This window comes from Apteryx mantelli, chromosome 3, assembly GCF_036417845.1.
Source record: "Apteryx mantelli isolate bAptMan1 chromosome 3, bAptMan1.hap1, whole genome shotgun sequence".
NCBI classification, from domain to species: domain Eukaryota; kingdom Metazoa; phylum Chordata; class Aves; order Apterygiformes; family Apterygidae; genus Apteryx; species Apteryx mantelli.
In genome coordinates this window covers 55859872-55878880 of record NC_089980.1, presented here as the reverse complement: position 1 = coordinate 55878880, position 19009 = coordinate 55859872, and the positions used below count along the sequence as shown (strand labels likewise).

Genomic DNA, 19009 nt, shown 5'->3' with positions numbered 1-19009 from the left:
TATTTCTTTATATGCTTGTGTTCTTAAAAACATCCAACAAGGAGTGCATCTGAGCATACACAAATGCATACACCCACTTTCACATCACTTGTAAACATTTATTTATACAGGGTGTATCCACCAGCATTTCCAACATTCAAGTAGATGCTTTGAATTGAAAAAAAAAATTCAAAAATATAACCTCTCAGCCTATAAAAATGCAAGGCTCACTCAAAGTTCTCAAAATGTGAATTATAGTATCTGCCATTAAAACATACTAGGTTAAATGACCTTTGGCTATTTATCCTAATTGTAATGAGAATTCTAACACTTAAATTAGAAAATAACCCACAATCCTTTCCAGCTGAGAGGTCACTAACAGTTTCAATAGAAAACAGAAGTTATTTAAACAAGAAACTGTCTGAGTTAACGCTATTAATCTTCACTAACACTATTAATGAAAACATTATTTTTTTCTTTTCCCACTCATTATGATGAATAAGTAGGTTAAAGACCATACCGTAATTATGTATTTTACAGAGAGTTACTCTACATGGTAGAATCTTCATTAACAATTGCAGACAGGTAGTTTATTAATAACATTTTCACTACCTATATCTCTTATTTTACTGTTATGTGATAGCCCACTGGAAGCACTTCATTTAGAGAGTCAGAGATAAAATAAGCCCAGAGGTAGTGAAGGATTTTGAACAGAAAGGCATGAGAATAAGTGTTCTGAATATTAAGTTAGCTTCAGTTCTAAATGCCAGAAGTGGCCAAGCTCCCCTATCTTAGTTGCAGTTGTGTGCTAAAAATTACTGTTCTGATTAGAAGCATGCAGCCACTTTGAAGAGCAATCTCATCAAGACTCAGTCTAAGCTCAGTTGTGCTATATCAAAAATTAGAATATGCCACAATTGTCCTAGGACATTGAAGGAAATAAACTAGCAAGTTGGTGAGTGGCACACTTCCCCAAAGGCTAATCAGACTTTTGGGCAATACTGAGAGTTCCTGTGCTACTTCAGTTTTCAAAAGAGAGTCTGACTCATCAAGGTAGTTTTCCCATTTTTTCCTCCAAGTGCAACAGGAAGCTAGGTGAGTTTGCAGATGGAAAAAGGGATACATGGAAGACATGCAGCAAGATATCTATACAGCAACTGTAGCTTCTATAGTGTGATGGGATTCAGAAGAGTCCAAGAGCAACTATTTTGTTCCTGTAAGCATCAGAGGTGTTAGCATAGGTCACAAAAGCTTCTTCGCTGTTGGAAGTTAGGAATCACATGGTTGCTCCCTCACTTTTCAAACTGAGGATTTCAGAAAACTTTTCTAATTACTCTCCCCTCAGAGAAAGAGCAGCAGTATCTCCCTATACTTAACAAGCAAGAAACAGGTGCAATATTATTCAAACTAAAACATAGGAAAGTTTTGAGTCAGAAAATCATTACATAAAAAAAAAAAACATGGGGAGAGTTTACTTTCCTGCTGATTTTAGAATATGAGGGAGCAACTATTTTCCCCCTCAATTTACATATGAGCACTTCAGAATCAACATTTAACTGAGATACAAATGCACAGATGAAGGGTTTTCTATCAGCAGTTTGCTTGATTACCTCATGCAAGGAGGAATTTAACATTATTTTCCTGTTCATCCCTCTTTCTTTCACAATAACTAGAAAGTCTCCATTTCATGGAAAGAAATTTTGAATGTAACTGTGCAAATTTTAGTGAAGGTGCTAATACAAACACCTTTGAAGCCACCTCCTAAACACATCATCAGTTGTCACTGATTCACAAAGATCCAGCTAGACCCACAGTACTGCCACGTCATATCATGAAGTATTAGACTGTCAGCAAACCAACCAGATTTAACATGCCAAAAACCACTTGATTTTGCTTGCAGTCCTTTGTTTTTGAAAATCTTTCTTATGTAATAAAAAATATGTATATCAACACCTATGAAATTTCTACAAGTATTTTATGGAAATAACTTTGAATAGAGGCCATTGTTCTATATGTACCATTAGTAAACATAATTTTACCTTCAAAAGTCCTCTGTGAAAAAAGGTTAGGCCTTTATAAAGCATAGCTATAGGCTGATTTTTGTTCAGTTCCAATGAGCGCTGAAAGTCTTCATGGGCTGTTGCATAATCCTGAGATTAAAAAAAAGTAGGTTTTAGATGACAGAGGAAACACCATACTAAGAGGAATACATACTAGTATCTTGATAAAATTTGAACTAGAATTTTGTTTAGTATATGAAGTCAGTGTCAGGGGTAAGCAGCAGTGATTGCCAACTGCTACTCACAAGAGCAAAGAAAAAGAAACGTACAATACACTTCCAACTTTCTTTTCAGCAACTGCTGTATAAAACACAGTAAAGTAAATAAAAAAATAGGTGGAAATAAGCAGAATGAAATCACAAGAACAAAGCGGGATATCAGCTATTTAGTGTACAGACAATTTTTGAAGATACAATTTAGTGTAAAACAAGTAACTTTAAGAACACCAAGATAAACAGAGTCCATAGCAAAATAGGATGTTAGCATTTTCTGCAGGATTCCCCTTCCCCCCCAGTATATATGGCATTTACTGCCTTGGCTGTAACTCTCTTTTTAGATAGCCATTTAACAATACTCCTTAAATGCAGCTGCAGGTTAAAAATCAAATCAAATTAATTTATCCATGTCCTATTCCTCAAACACACAAAACAATCCCAGACATGCCTGCAAGTAACATGTGCTTGCCCTTTGCTTCTCTGCATTAAATAGATATGCAGATGAAATGCTTGAAGGACACCTCTGAACTGCTGGAAGTCAACTATAGGAAAATCAGTTTTTTGTTTTTAAATAGGAAAGATGCTCTTGAACAAAAGTAGCAACTGATACTCAAAGGAAAAAAAACCCACAACACCCCCCCCCATTCCCATCCACACAACCGAAAAAAGAAAAAAAACAAACAGAACCCTCAAAATCCACTAACCTCAGATATGAAGTAAAGGGTACCTCTGTGTGTGTAGAGTCGTGCTGAGGGTTGCAGCTGAATAGCTCTGGTGAGATCGGATAAAGCTTCACTAATTCGGCCTAGTGGGGATAATATCTAAGAGTCCAAAACAAGTACTTAGTTTAGACAGAACAGGCTGAATAGAACAAATACTAGTTTTAGAAATATGAAGATTATTCTTTCGTAAGTTCAGCTATAACAGAATAAGCATATTTACTGGAACAGACTGGAAAACTGAACTTAAATTCTATTACCAATTTCAGTATTTATTTTTCTTTATCACTTATCAAAGAGGAAACACAAAACAATTTTCCCCCCCAAATATCAGTGTACATCAACATCACCACCACCATTTGCAGAAATATAGTAGTCCAAATAAAAACAAGCCAGTCAAAGCAATATACCCCATTTCAAATTGTTTCAACACATTCAACTGAAAATTTAATTAAAATATTCTCATAAACCATCTTAATTTTGACAAAATAGACTTTTCCAATGGAAAACTGTTTACTTTCCAATTATTTGAATGCTCAACTTTTACATATCTAGACTAAGATTAGTTACAGTATTTCCAAATCATTAAAAACATGAAAATCTTGAATTACAATTTCATATTAGGGCAATTATCATTACAATGTTCTGAGGTTAATGAATATTTATGCTCTTGGTATATCACAAAGCTTTTGCTTGAAATCCATTTTCTGTAATTTAATCGGCCAAGCAAAACATGATTTTTAAAATTAGACCAACTGCATCTGAATTATATTTTGGTTATATTTGTGACTACAAATACCAAAGTGATTAAAAACACATTCCTTAAGTTCAGAATTATACTCACTTGTCATAACTATAAATTTACTGAGGTGACACTAAATAGAAATATTAGGGGTAAGTGATGTTTTGTTTCATTATATTTTAGAAAAGCATGATGTTCCTGTCTGTTGTGTCAAAAACTAAGTAGTTACAGATAACATATGCTATTCTGTTGGCTATAGTAACTCCATATAGTATAGGTTTTGTTTTAAAACTAAATATTTCACAAATTACATTGTTTTAGAGCAAATATGCATATTTTAAAAACAAGGAGGAATGTTCACAAAAAAAACACCAGATAAGAGCTTTAGTCATTAAATAAGCAAAGAAATACTTGAAAACATTTCAGAATTTCAACCTCTTCCAAAGTTCTGAAAAGACAGACAAAATTGCTCACTTCTGCTCGCTGTTCAAATACTTCAGGATGATCTGGTTCTAAGCTAATTACCCTACTGAGCTCAAACAGAGCAAGTTCAGCATTTTTCATGTCCTGAAAAGAAGAAAACAAACAAGCTAAACAACTGAGTATATTTACAGTAATATACTCTGAAGACTGAAGCACAGCTAATTTGGCTAAGATTTTGAAAGTACATCAGTTTACATTAAACGCCCTTCAATCTTTGCTAACAAGATTAAGATGCAGCATACAAAAAATAGCTAAAAAAAAATCTATCTGATATAAACAACAACAAAAAATACTCTGTATTTATCTTTGTGCTGCACCTTTAGTAACTCACTATATTAATGTAACTGTGAATAAACATTAAGGTTACAGCCCCATAGGTGGTATTCTTGGCAAAAAAGCTGGCTCAAGCTCTCACACATTTCCTTGTTCAATGGTATCAGTGCAACTATGTATGCAGTTAACTGAACTAGAACTTGAACACCAGTGTTTTCACCAGTACTGTCTATAACCTAATCTGAGTACGCTGGGGAATGGGTTGATGTTGTCAGTATCTTGCCTATCTATTTAAACTTTTATACTGCCCTCAAAAAATTGTAGGATGGAAGCAGTTAACTTATCAAAAAAAAAATGGTTATATAGCAAGTTCTGTATCAGGTTTCATTGATCTTTTTCTTCTTTTTGAAGTTAAAGAAATTCTGCATGAGATAAACAACACCTTTTTGTCTCCAAAGTGCTGTTCACAGAAATCATCAAGTGAAGCTGCCTCAATGTACAACAGAACTGAGAAGAAAAACTCTTGCTGGTGTTAAGAAACATGAAAATATGACAAACTTCAAGCTCCTGTCAGCACTGTTGAAGAATTAAAGATTCTGCACCGTGGAAATTTTTAAGGAGTTGTTCAACTCATCTGCCTTCTAGAATTCCAGCAAACACTCAAATCATGATTCAGTAGCCCACAGAAACTCAAACTTCATGGACCACAGTCTACTTTTAAACCTATTTTTGCTCAGGAAATTGAGCAATCAGCTGTAACTGATAAAAACCCTTAAGTTTTTCTTTATCTTGTAGGCACTTAAGGTATTTTTTAAGGCTATTAAGTTTTTTTTTTTTTTTTTTTAAGTTCAACTAAGTGAAATTGCGTTAATGTGAAAAAGCTGTTTAATCTACCCACTTGTTTAAAAAAAAAAGAAAACAGGATCATGCTGCATAGTTATTACCAACACAGATTTCGAATTAAGTAATTTAACCTCAAACATTTTTGTATAAAACCAAGGAAGTATACACTATCAAGAGGCATAGACAAATCAAGAGATGATGTAAAGCCTACTGGCTGGCAAGAGCTGGCAATCTTTCCAAAGCATCATAAAAGACTTCTTCACTTCCAAGTACAGACTAAGTGTGCAGTCACTTCAGTGGGACTTCAGAAACCTGCCTCTTAGAGGCAAGATGCTGCCCACTATCTTATTAGATAACTCCTTCAAGAGGCCACTGTTTCAGCTTACCATCTATCACTCAAAAATGTGCCTATATTCTATTCTCTTTTGGCATCCTTGCTTCATGTTGCTTTACTTTCACACTCCCTCAAAGTAAACACACCATGGTCTGAGCAGTATGGACCACTGGGTTCCCTCTATGTAATAGAGGGTATCTACCAAGGAAAGGAAATGTGACACTTCAGCATCACTGTAGTAGCACAGTTGGGAATGTACCTATCAAGGTCTAATCAATCTAGTTCCAACTGTCAAATGCCCTCTTATCATTTATATTCAAATAATTCAGACAGACAACAATTTAAATAATTAACTACTCACATGTAGTCCTTTTTTCCCATATGCTATCCCTCGTCCATAAATTGCACTAACCAGCTCTGGCTCTTCCTGTTCAGATTAAAAACAAATACAATAATCATTACAAAAAAAAAAGTCTAAGGCATCTTTGTATCTTTCTTCAACACATATTTAATTCTTGCTGATATTAAATAGTAAACAATGAACAAATAGTTGCCAAGCAAAGGTATTAAACAGATTCTATTACAGCTCATACTTTCATACGCTCACAACTTTCAATGTAGTTTGGTGGAATTTCTGTAGGATTTGTTTGGAAAATGAGCTAAACATCTCCACCAAATTTGAGGGGAAAGAGGAGACTTCACACAAGAAATAATGATATTCATACTGTTTCTAACCATGATTTATAGCAAAAATGTCCAGAAAAGTTATGCATACTTTTGAATTTTTCCTCTGGCTTTATCTACAATTAGTTTTATAACACAAAAGGAAACAGAAACAAGGACTACTGTTCAAATACAAAGCTCTGCTTTTCTGCTTTTTTTTTTTGCAGAAGTGGCATATGTTATTTAAACATAAACATGAGAAATTAACAGGCTAGAATTAAATTAAGAAGTTTTGATACCAAGTGTCCAAGATACCAAAATGACATTATTTAATCAACAATGAAAGTAATCCTACTGGCTTCATCTACTGTTTTTTTTTTTTTTTTTTTGACAAAAAGCTTTTCCATTCCATTGCTAACACTACTTCTGAAGCACTGACGTGTATAACTACTCAGGGTAATCAGAGTGCAGGTTACAGTATCAGTGACCACCTACCAGAAGCTACATACACATTAGTATACTCTTCTGTCACAACTTCATTACTTGTAACCTCATCAGTAATGGTTTAATGTCACTGAAGTGATAATAAATGAATACAATTCAGCAACTGAAAATTTGCTTTGCTCTGAATTACAGAAAGAATCAAGCTTTAAAACTAGGAAGTAGGAAATTGTGAAATCCTGATAAAATCTGTATTCAGGCAGCAACTAAACTGGAGGCATTTTGCCAAATAGTTCTGCTAAATTCAAGCAACATTCCTTGGCTGAGATTTAAGCCCTTAGCTTTCCAATGACATAGGTCTTAAATAGTTTGCTGAATTTGAGTACATATGTGGATGCATCTTACACTAGGTAAAGCTACTTTCTTTCCAATATGATTTACTCCAGCCATGGTTCTCCCTCCAGATTTAAAAGAGACAACAGCAAAACTAGTTTTCTTGGCAAAACTATGTCTATGCAAACAGGTTTCCCTGAAAGCCAGTCAGGAATTACACATCTTCGCACCTGCAATCAACACAGCTGTGCTACAAAAGTTTGTAGCATAGGCCTCATCTCATTTAACTAGGATGATTGCCAAAAAACAAGTATTTCATTGACTAAACAACAGGTAAGTGGTATACCCAATGCCGGCAGCTTGCCAGGCTTGAGCTGTTTCCAAGTGTACGCTTGCCAGTGTCAACCTCAGGTAACTTTCCTATTTTAATACAGCAGCTAAACAAGCACTGTTTCATTTTGTTAAGCATTTTAATACTCACTTTATGCATACTTGCAATTGCTTTATGGAAGAGAGAATGAACATTTACCACCACTTCACATCTTTTCAGACATCCAGTAAGCATAATATTCATTTCTACTGAAATGTGCACATTACAAATTTTCTACTGTACTATATACACACTTTTCACAATTTCTTTCTACAGTTGCTATATCTTGCTTATCTTCATTTTTTATCAAGTTTCCTTCTTGAGAGAACAATTTATAAGTGATTTTTGAAGCAGCATTTCTCGCTAGAAAAATCACTCCCCCAACAGACACAAATTCAAGACAGAGGTCTCACGTATCTGAAAAAATTCTGGTTTACATCTTTTTGTCCTACTGATAAATATCCTAGAATAACTTCATTAAATTACTATATTTTCACTAAATTGAAGTATGAGCTATGTGACATTTGAGTTAAAAATCACACACCAGTATTTGGATTATTACTTTATAGCATGCATTTGTGTGCTACAACCAGAGTAGATTGAAAAGCAGTCTCATGCTTCTGGTAGTCACAGGTTCTTAGCCATAAAAACACAGTATTTTGAAATCAGCTTTAGTTGAGGCCTGTAAGTTAAGTGGCTAGCTTTTACTTCATGGAAGAAAATTCTAAACTCTGTACCTTTTGATCAAAAAGGTATCTTGGAGTGTTAGTTAAATTTTGCTTAAATATTTCACTCATCAAAATTCTTATGACTGAGGAAGAAGGATTAACCTGGCAAGCAATATCATTTATCATTGAGAGAGCAATGTAGTACTTGCCACTAGCAATATGTGATCTCTGTCAGTTTTCTCCTTATGTTACTGGCAACACACTAACTGTAGCCAAAAAAACCCCCACATTAAGAGATCTCAGTCTACACATTAAGACAATAATTAAAGGAACTTCAATTTTGTGCAGGTCAGGTTTCTGAAAGGTCTTATTTTCTGTCAAAATGTCATAAAAAGTTTGTTTCATCAGATGAGAAAAATATAAGTCAACTAACTAGGCTATCGGAATCACATGATTTTAAGAGTATGCTTATGTTTGTATGCAAAGTGAACAGAAAACAGAATAAATACTCTCATTTTAAAATCCTAAATTGAATTCATTTTAGTAAAAGCCATATTGTAAGGGAACATTTCAAAACATGTCTTCTATAAAGTTATCTTCTCCCTCAAATACTGTATTTAGCCTAAGGGCTCCAAACAGAAAACTCACCTGCAGCATTGTTGAAAAATGCCGTATGGCTTCATCATACAGGCCATTGCCAATCAACACATAAGCAATTGCTAAAATAAATAAATAAATAAATAAATTACAAACATAAGTACAACAGTGAAAAACATCTGATTTTTATAATTTTAAAATTCTGTTGTATTTAATGAAAGTCCCTACATTGCATTGAAGTGTTAAAGTCAAACAGCTTCTAAACTTTCACTGAAATTACTTTCCTCAACCACTACCTAGCATTTATGAATTATTAATTCATACTGTGCTCATCAGAATTGTTTTTTGGGTTTTGCTTTTCTTCTTCCTTCTTGAAATCTTTTTCAGGTTTTGCTTCTCCTCTTCTCCCTCCCTCCACCCTCCCCTTTTCTGCAAGTTGTTCAGGAAAGGGTCTGCATTAGCTTCTTGAAGTACTTAGGACCAGAAAAAGTACCTTGATCTCTTTTGGCTGCCCTAGATGTTTTCTCAATTATAAATGAGACTGACTAATATTTTTTTGATACTTCCTATTATAACGTGTCTGATTTTACTTGTCTGATTTTACTTTACATTTTGCTAAACTCTACTAGCTCACAATAAATTTTTCCTTCACTTGAATTATCTGCAAAAAATACAACTAAAGTGAGTTAGCTGTTTATAAGAATGAGATTGAAAAACTACAGAAGCTTTACTCATGTTAAAATACAAAAAGCTTTATTCTGAACTGCTCTTGCATTCCCACTTTGGACTGCGTATTACGTATTTGGAAAAGAAAGAGACCATTGTTTTAGAAACATGCTCTTGTAATCTCCAGTTTCTACAAAAATACAGTCAAGTCACAAGACTTCGGAAAGCTGTCGTTGCACTTGTGTGACTGAAGTTACCATTTTTGAAAACTGAATTTCTCAAGATTTTTCATTTAACATGTTTAAATCTCTCCTAATTCTTAGCTTTGGACTAAGCTGTGCCTACACTGCCCACAGAAAGCAAGCATGTTGTAGATCAGAGCTTTGAAAGGTAAAGTAAAACTTTTCTCCAGACATTCTGCACAAATGGCTAACAGTGGAACTGAGAGCTGGGAATTCACCTTTCCCAAACTTCTGATGAATTTTAGTGGTCAGCCACACAGTACGGAAGAGAACTATTGGCTCACTTATTTACTCAAATATGAGAAGAGACACATGAGTCAATTAGAATAAAGTATTTTTTAAACAGACAGTTTGCTTGTTTAATAGACACACTTATCTTTCAGGCAGACTTAACCAAATTCTTTTGTCAGTGTTGCTAAGCGCTATTCTTTACAACAGCAAAAGTTATATGAAAGCGAAGTGAGAAATCTATTTCTTAAACTGCAAATCCAGAGCTTGCCTCATTCTTGGAACATTTATATTAATCAGAAGGAAGTGTTTGTGTGCAGTAAAAGCGTTTTCCTCAATACATAGAAAGCTTCACTTACTGCAAACACGTAGCATTGCCACAAACAAAAAGAAAATTGAAGGAGTCAAGAACAGGTTAAAGAGCTCTTGGACGTTTCTTCATTTCACTCTCCTCCAAGCCTACACAATTCTTTAGACTGCTTGGTCACTTTTATGGTCTCAGAACATGAAACAGTTGATATATAAAAGAAAATAGATCACCTTGCTTCCTCCATTTTTTTTTTCCTTAATGCTGGCATGGTTGAGTTAATGAAGAGACATTGGTGACAGGAGTCTCGGCAAAATGCAGGAGGCCGTAGACTACATCTATAAAGCTACAAGAAGTGACTGGCAGCTAGTAGTTGTTAAAGTATCAGCTTCTTTTTAAATTTTCTCTCTTAAATTTATCTTTTCATCTTTAAGTACTACAGAAGTGACAAATGTTTGTACTTTATTATGAAAATCTAAGGGTTAACAATGGTCTATCAGTCCAAATATTGGGAAACCACTGTTACCTCAGAAGTGCCCCAAACATTTCACACATTCTTGTGCGAAACATTTCTTTTTCTCAGAACAGGTACAAGAAGGAGCATGCACACACCAGAAGGACCCAGGCTCCTCACATGATGACATACTTGAAGTGGGTAGGTGGTACCAGCCTACAGAGCCAAACGTGAGGATAGGGACCTTCTGGTACAGTCTTGTGAGCTCTATAGAGAAGACAGTAAAAGCATCAAATATTTTCTGCTGGATGGAAATTCAGGATTCCATCAACATGATTAGGTATGCTAGGAATATGAAAAAAAGATTAAGCCCTCAAGTTCTGCTGAAAAAAAATCCTTGAAGCAGAAAGTCATGTCAAAAACAAACAAACAAACAAACTACTCAGTTATTTTAACTTCGTCAGACAACCTATGAGTAAAGTCTCCCTTCGCCCTTACATAAAAGGCAGTTTGCACTCTTCCTTGAAATATACCCTCACCATCTCTTTGCTGTCTCATAATACCTCTGCCTCCTACAAAGGTTATAAGTTTGGAGAGGCAGTGCAAGTAACGCCTTCCTCAAAGTGTTTGAGAAAAGTATTTCTCGTTGCTTTATCTGAAATGCATCCATCTTCCGGTCTGAGTGTGCTTTCAAAAAAACAAACAGAAAACAAGCAGTAGACTGTGTAAGGACAGCAATTCAGAAAGCCTTCCTGCTGCCTATAAGATTTGGTGGTAAGAGTGCATGGGGAGTGGACATAGATTCAAGATCTATGCTTGATAGAAAGCATATTCCCTTGGTATGATTTTCTGGATGTTTGAATGGTTTTAGTCATCAATAATGAGAGAAAAAGAGAAGCAGGAAGTAGTTGAGACTGTTTAACAGGATTTAATCAAAATGCTTTCTGAACATTTGCTTAAGCAGATATGGTGAAGAGTCCTAGTGCGCAAAGCAGAAAGGATTATTAGGAAGAGATAAATATTCTCTTTGTTTAAACAAAGAAAACTCACTAGCTTTTTTTTGGACCACTTTTAAATTAGCACATCATTAAGGAATTATTAGTTTAGTTTCAAAACACTCAGTGCTACCAGCCAGCATGTAAGTCACCTGCACAAACCTTATATAAGACATCTTACCCAACTCTTCATTTGTGTTGTCATTATCAGTAGCAAATGGAAATCTTTTTTGTTCTGCAAGCGACTTTGCTTGGCTCTGTAAAACATTATTGGTTGCAACATTTAGCACACAATAGTAAAGAATTTAACTGAAAACCCTCCTCTAAGTATTTAAGAGAATTCCTTACATCAAAAAGTTAAGACTAATATAATTGCTCTAAGCTAACTGAAAACAAATTCATTCCTAGTCTTCCCTGAGGGGAAAAGTTGATTTTCAGTCAGATGCTGCTGCTATTCTCTCTAACATAAGGCTAACTAAACATTTCAGGTAAAAAGACATTGTGAACATTTTATCAGTGGTTGCTCTTTCTATATTACATCTGTTTAACATCAAGTTTTGGACATCATCCTAGGACAAGTGCTACTTCATAGGAAAGTATTTTTCTTTACTCCACTATTTATCCTTCATTCCCTAGGAAGGAAAAGGGACTAAAGAAGAATAAAACACTGAAAAGAAAACAGCTCCAGCAATAAAGACAAGTTTAACTAACAGTGCCATACTGAAGAAAAAAGGCTGTCCTTTTTCTAGCAAGAACAGATCTGTCAGTTACAGATGAGACAAAAAACAGACTGCAACTAATTGAACAAAGCATAAGATATCTGTTCCCTTATAATGAATCTACAAAAAACAATATTGACAAAGAAACCCTCAGAAATACAGAAATACTCTACCCTGTTCATTCTCAGAAGTATTTTCTGTAGGTAACTGTGACCCTACCAGAGCAGCTTATGTAAAAAGAATACAGAATGTTCATTTGATTAACAGGCCTTCCAAATGGTTTTAAGAAGCAAGAATAAAGGAACAAATAACCTCTCTTACTGCTCAGTTCTCTTCTTTTGCTTCAGGTACACAGCACATCTGAAAATCTTTAACTTCAGAGAACATCTTAATTTCAGCTTTTCCTCTACTGAGAGGACTCCTCATGTCTCTCCTCCACTTTGCCCTTCTTCCTTCTGCTTTTTTTGGTTTGTTAGAGTAAAAGAAGACCCACTAGTTGTGTTTACAACACAGACATATCAGTGATCCACAGCCACAAAAGTAACTGGCCAATTCCCACTGTACAGTTTCTGCCTTATTTATCCTACAGTCTCAGGAATGAGAAGAAAGTTTGGTCTGCTTTAACAACTATAGTCTAAAAAAATATTTTGGAGGGTGTGAAAGAAATTGTATTTGCTATTACCCTACAATAAATACATCAGATATTCCAGGCCTTGCTTCTACTGAAATTAGAGGTCCCTACATTAAAATATAATATTCTGCATTATTAGCTCACTTAGTGCTTCACCTATGATAACAGACTAGAACAATTTTTTTAATCATAGAAAAAAGCAATTGAAAAAAACCACAAAAATGAACAGCGTTCAACAGTTACACCAACTAAGAAACTAAGTCTACATTGCATACCAGATATATACACAAATCACACACCTCCAATAACTACCTTTCTATATCATCAATGGTTTAAAGATAAAGTCATTTCCAGAAAATTTGCTTCATAAAGTGATCTTCAATATTTAACTTTGCAAAGTGTTAGTCTTCTGTAATTGTTTTACAGTTAACCTTGGGAGGAAAAAAAAAAAAAAAAAAAAACACTTTTACTGAAGTACAACTTCCTCCTTGGTGGAGTTCCAAAAAAGCCCTACACGCTTCCTTGTCTATGCACAAAAAACAAGATACAACAAGATTCCACATTGGGTATGTAATTAACATTCTATTAAATATTTAATTTGGAAAATAAGCTACAACCAAAAGAATTTAGCATTACACTAATGTCCTATGAATCACAGAGTTGCTGGTGACACTCAGCAAGAGAAATACAGTGATTCCCCCTCCCCTCACCTACCTCATCTGTTTTATTTTCATAGAGCGACAGACTAGCATTTGGTTCTTGGAGTAGGGAGAGATTTGAGGGGGAGGGAGAGAGGGGATTCATACTTCTTCAATAAATTCTGGATCCAATTAGAGATTAGACATCCCACAGTTCTACATGCAAAATTTAGAAATCATTCCACTTTCAAGAAACATGAGAGAGAGGAATTTTCATTGTAGCACCAGCTCCAATAGGTAGAATAGAGTAGCCCAAATTTTTTTGAAACAGGTAAATTTATAAAAAAAACTAACATACATTTCACTGCCTTAGAATGAATCTCTGGTACTCCTAGATTAGACAGAGGATCTGATCAATATCTGATGAAGTAATGTCTAAGGAGAACATTTAAGTTAAATAGTTGGTGAATTTACAGTAGAGTGGTAAGTTTTATTTCCAACTGTCACCTTTGGAGAAGTTGCTTCAAAATACAATACTGGTTCCACACTCCCTCCCACAACACAACAATTTCTACAAATTTCCCAAGGCTTCTTTCAGTATTCACAAGGGAGATATTCGAAGATTTTCAGTATCTGGGACTGTGCCAGACTGAAAAGGTAACATCAAAACCATGTTCTGATGTAGACTGAAGATTATATTTGTGCAGGATCAGTAGGCTAACAGTATTGTTTCAAGAAAACCCAAATACTGCAATAATCCTCTTGAAGTCTCTCTACCAAGAGACAATTTTCTTTCATTAGGATATTCTCCACATACTGTATTTTATTAAATTTAATATAAATATGGTATAAAGCCTCTATTACCTGTGCACAGTGTTATTCCTGTAGTGATTGCAAGTTACCACTGCTACTCTCACAAGCATTTTGTGGTGGCCGAGTGATTAATCTCAGTAAAAGCTAACCTACCTTTACCCTCCTCAACTGCAACCCCCATCCTCCACCTCATATTAATTGGAAGGCTAATCCAGGTGAAGGTTAGCCTTTAGCAGAAACATGAGCTTCAGTTAAACTGCTGACAGCCCTAGAGATTCATGCTGTAGTAGCATGAAACCATTCCTTCATGAGCAACTTCAGTTCATTAGCAATTAAGTCTTTTGGGGATCTATGGCTACTGATTAATAGATTCTATTTGTAGTTATGTGCTTGAAATTAATGCCAACTGGTTATGCAGTTAAAGTGATCACCATCAATAATCTATTATTTTTTTCATATATTATAGTCTTTATAGCATACCAGAATTTTTTCAGTGTTGAGAGAAAGCACAGATTCGCAAGATGAAGACCCTCTTATGTCACAATCGGATTCATGGAAGTGCAAAAAGGATGAGTCTGGTGGGGGGGGGAAAGAGAGAAAATTAATACCTTTAGGAACTCAAGGAGTTATATGTACGTACTGTTATCACATCTCACATTTTCTCATGTTCATCTTAACAATTAGGAATGTCCCCATCAAGCACTCCACACGGTAGAATTTTCACAAAGTGCTTTCTGTGCACAGCACTACATCCACACAGCTACGAAAGCAATTGTTGGCATGACTATTTTCTATGAGTTTTGTTACTTCTTCTGCCTACGCTGTTGACTAAAATACATTAAAAAAAAAAAGCGCCTAAGAAGGAAAATAGAAGAGAATTTGGAAGCAATAAGAAAAGTTTTCAGTAGACATGTCCCAATTTGACACTATGTTTCTATATTAAGGCCCAATAAATTAAAGACCAAATTACCATTCAGATCCCATAGAAGAGAATAAATGGAAGGGACCACATGGAGTAGAGAAAAAGCTGCTGATGAAAGTCCAGGAAACAGAAGTATAAAAACAATAAAAAGTAGAGCGAATGGTAAACCATAATTGGCTAAACATATATAGAGTTCCTCACAGGTGTATTACCAAGAAGGCTATTACAGAAAGTCTAATTAAAATCCAGGAATCAGACACAGCTAAACACAGCTGGTTGTCACAGTAGAGAAAAATATTGTTAAGAAAGGAAACAAACAAACACCCCCCCCCAAATTTATTGACTGTAGAAGTCAATCTCACTAACTCACTACCTCACTAACCTGAAATATTGCAAAAGGAAGCAAGAAAAAGCAAAGAAATAGTATTATCTCCTTGATTCCATATCACAAATGGATATTTACAAAACATTAGTTGAAATGATAAAACTTAAGTTTGAGGCTAAGTTTGACAGGTTTGGGGGAGGTCTAATTTGCTTTTACAGGCTGTGCTATTTTTCTATTTTGATTATATAAAGCATTGCAGTCAGTTAACTGCTCATTTCTCACAAGTACAGAGTTAGAAGTGAAAAAGAAACAGCCGCCTTATAAAGAGAAGTCAAAATAGCATCCAAAAATCATTCCCTGTAAATAGAAACTTGGAACTAAGTTAAGCCATAAATGATAACCAGTGGGAGAAGTTTTACAACAGAAGTAACACTAGTGAAAAGCAGGTGGTCAAAGTTTAAGGTCAGAAAGTCCTGTAAGAACAGTGGTTCACAACCTGTAGTTCCCAGAAAAAGCATTGCCAGCAAGAGGTTTCAACTCTGCCCTTTAATTTTCATGTTGGCCAAAACTTTACCCTCTTGTGCCATGGCAGCATTATTAACAGAACATTAGCTGTTCTATACCAGGGCTCATAAGCCAGTGACAGCTGGAAGCCACTGATGTCTCACTGAGTAATTTTGGCTTTATGAACAAAACCAAGAAGGTGCAAGCATGGACTACCTCCAGAAGCATTTTCAGCCCAACAACAAGAATTTACTGAGGGAGTCTTTGAATGAGGTGACAAGGAATAAGCACAGCATGTCTATTACAAGCTACTGGGTAAAGAGGATGTGGGGAAAAAAAAAAATCCTTGTTCAGTCCTTGAGATTCTCAGGGCAACAAAGCTGCTTTACTCACAGGGGAGAATGGATTAGCCTATGTCTGCAGGTTAGGTACCGTCAAACTTGCATCACACTGCCTCATCAGCAACTTCATGAAAAAGTAAAAACACCAACCAGAGAAGTCATCCTGGACCTACACTACAAAGAGAAACCAATTGAGACAACCAGATTCTCAACTTCTGGGAAAGCTGAACTAAAACAAAGACTGGGAGCTTAAGGGAATTTTTCAATTGCCAATTTATTTAACTGCAAGATTTAAACAGCAAGGAGAAAACTGGTATACAGCTACTTTAGAGTAAGCATGCTGTCCTGTAATTAAAGGCTATCTTATCAGTCTATCCAAAAAGAAGAGGTACCCAGTGATTTAAGCAGTATACCTGATATCAATTCCAATTACACTGTTTAAAACAATGTTCACCCTGCAAGGTCTTGTTCTATCAAAAAATCAAAATCTAATCTTCCAAACACATCCCTCAGGAGTATCCTGAGCCAATCATTCACGCCTTAGTAACAGACGAAATGTAATCAAATGTTTTGCTATTTATTAACTTGCACATTATACAGATTTTATCTCAATATAGCTATCAAGATTTGTTTCTGTGTTTGTGTATTATGGCTCCCAGACTCTATAGCCACCAAAAAAAAAAAAGTAAAATATCTACTTAACACAGCTGACTGAAATAGAAACCAACCAAAAATCTTTAAGTTGTGATGACAAAAACATATATACAGGGGAAAAGAAACAGATGCAGAAACTCATAACAGGATATTTTTAAAGAAAATTTGTGGTTTGGAGTTGATCCACTAGCTGTATACAGCAATTGTTGATATGAGTACAGACTTTATGAAAAAAAAAAAAAAAAAAAGAAGAAGCTTCGGAAGAGCTTCGCAACTGGAGGTATTCAAAAGCTGTCTGGACACAATCCTGGGGAATGTGCTCTAGGTGACCCTGCTTGAGCAGGGGGGTTGGACTAGATGATCTCCAGAGGTCCCTTCCAACCTCAACCATTCTGTGATTCTGTGATTCCCGAGACCACTGAACAGTCATGACACATTACATTATTCTTATACAACTAACTGTCTGCATTATGCTGAATTGTCTTAATCTTTTTTGTTATCTGTAGTGCATGAACATGTTTGATTCAGACTAGCATTTTCATATAATACATTCACACTATCCTCATGATCAAAGATTCTAGTAAATTTATTACTTAAGCCACACGATTCTGACGCTACAGATATTTAACTATATAAAAATATAGTTTTAATTGTGTTTATATTACAAGTCATCAATTAGCTGAAGAGTACCAGCAGATCTTCTTTAGGAGAGCCAAGTTCAGATAGCAAAGCATCCAATTCACTAGCAAAGTATATTTAACTGCAGCTGAAAATGAAACAAGCCAGATTCGGCTCATTAATGAGCACGGGGGGTTGGCAAGTCTGTGCTACAGAAAGCAGGATTCAAAAGCAATGCAGAGTCCAGCAGCTACACTTGGCAGGTCAGCCAGCCTAGCCCACGCGCTTTGGGACAACAGGAATCCCCTTCACCGATACTATAGATTCCTGTTTACCTCTTTAAGGGCTGTAAGACCGTCTCCTTTGCTTAATGCAACAGCAGCAGCCGCCGCTCCACACTACGCGACTACAAAACGCTGCTTAGGGATGCAGCTTACACAGAAGATGCTTCAATGAGTCAAGGAGCAGCTGCAACGCTCCCCGCCACGCCGCCCGCCGTTATCCCGCCCTCCGGCCCGCAATCCTCAGGGCCACCGCGACGCCACGGCGCCACGGCGGCGGAGGCCGGGACGCGCTTCCCCCTTCCTCTTCCCACGCTCGCCGCCATCCCCAGAGGCGAGCAGAGACGGGCGCCCGCAGCGGCACCCCCGGCCGCGCCACCGCCCTTCCCGCCGCCGCAGGCCAAGCGCCGCCGGCCCCCAGGCTCTCGCGGGCTGGGCCGGGCGGGTCCCCCCAGCCGTTGGGCTAACGGCCACGGGGCTGCGGCGCGCGGGAAGGGGCCGCGATCGCCATGGCAACGCGCCGCCCCCGACTCACCGCACTCGGCCGAGTGCTGCTCTACCCACTCGCCTGCCGAGGCGCAGCCCCTCGCCGGGCCCTGGCGCTGCCGGTGCAGTTCCTGCTTCAGCAGGGACAAGGCCGAGTACTGCTCGGTCAAGGCCAGCGCCGCCCGGCCCAGCGCCGCCGCCAGCAGCGCCCACAGCACCCTCGCAGCCCAGGAGCCCGCGGCAGGTGCCATCTTCCCAGGGCGCATGCGCACCGCGTCCCCTCGCCCAGGCACAGCGGGCGTCCTCACGGCCCCGCCGGGGCACGGGGAGGGAGGCGGGCACCGCCGCGCTGCTCCCTGGGACATGGAGTTCAGCCCTGGCGCAGCCTCGCAAGCGGAAGGCGGCGGGAAACCACAGCCCCCAGGATGCACCTCGCGGCAGGGCCCGGCTCCGCCTCCGAACGCG

The 19009-nt window shown here is 37.2% G+C and overlaps 1 protein-coding gene across 5 annotated transcripts in view; it reads right to left on the bottom strand.

Annotated features, from left to right (window-relative positions):
- Positions 1 to 18810, bottom strand: part of TTC13 (tetratricopeptide repeat domain 13) — a 51334-nt gene extending 32524 nt beyond the window's left edge. For 2 of the 5 annotated variants that reach the window (XM_067293416.1, XM_067293419.1), the window contains exons 1-6: positions 10776 to 10879; positions 8772 to 8842; positions 6010 to 6075; positions 4190 to 4282; positions 2959 to 3075; positions 2019 to 2129 (exon numbers count right to left, since the gene is read on the bottom strand). In XM_067293416.1, the coding sequence (XP_067149517.1) occupies positions 2019 to 2129; positions 2959 to 3075; positions 4190 to 4282; positions 6010 to 6075; positions 8772 to 8780 (396 nt within the window). In that variant the 5' untranslated portion in view covers positions 8781 to 8842; positions 10776 to 10879. Of the gene's footprint in view, positions 1 to 2018; positions 2130 to 2958; positions 3076 to 4189; positions 4283 to 6009; positions 6076 to 8771; positions 8843 to 10396; positions 10455 to 10689; positions 10749 to 10775; positions 10880 to 11793; positions 11870 to 14893; positions 14989 to 18593 lie in introns of those variants that run through there. The other 3 variants (XM_067293415.1, XM_067293417.1, XM_067293418.1) reach the window with 3 other exon arrangements.
- Between the last annotated feature and the right edge of the window lie 199 nt (positions 18811 to 19009).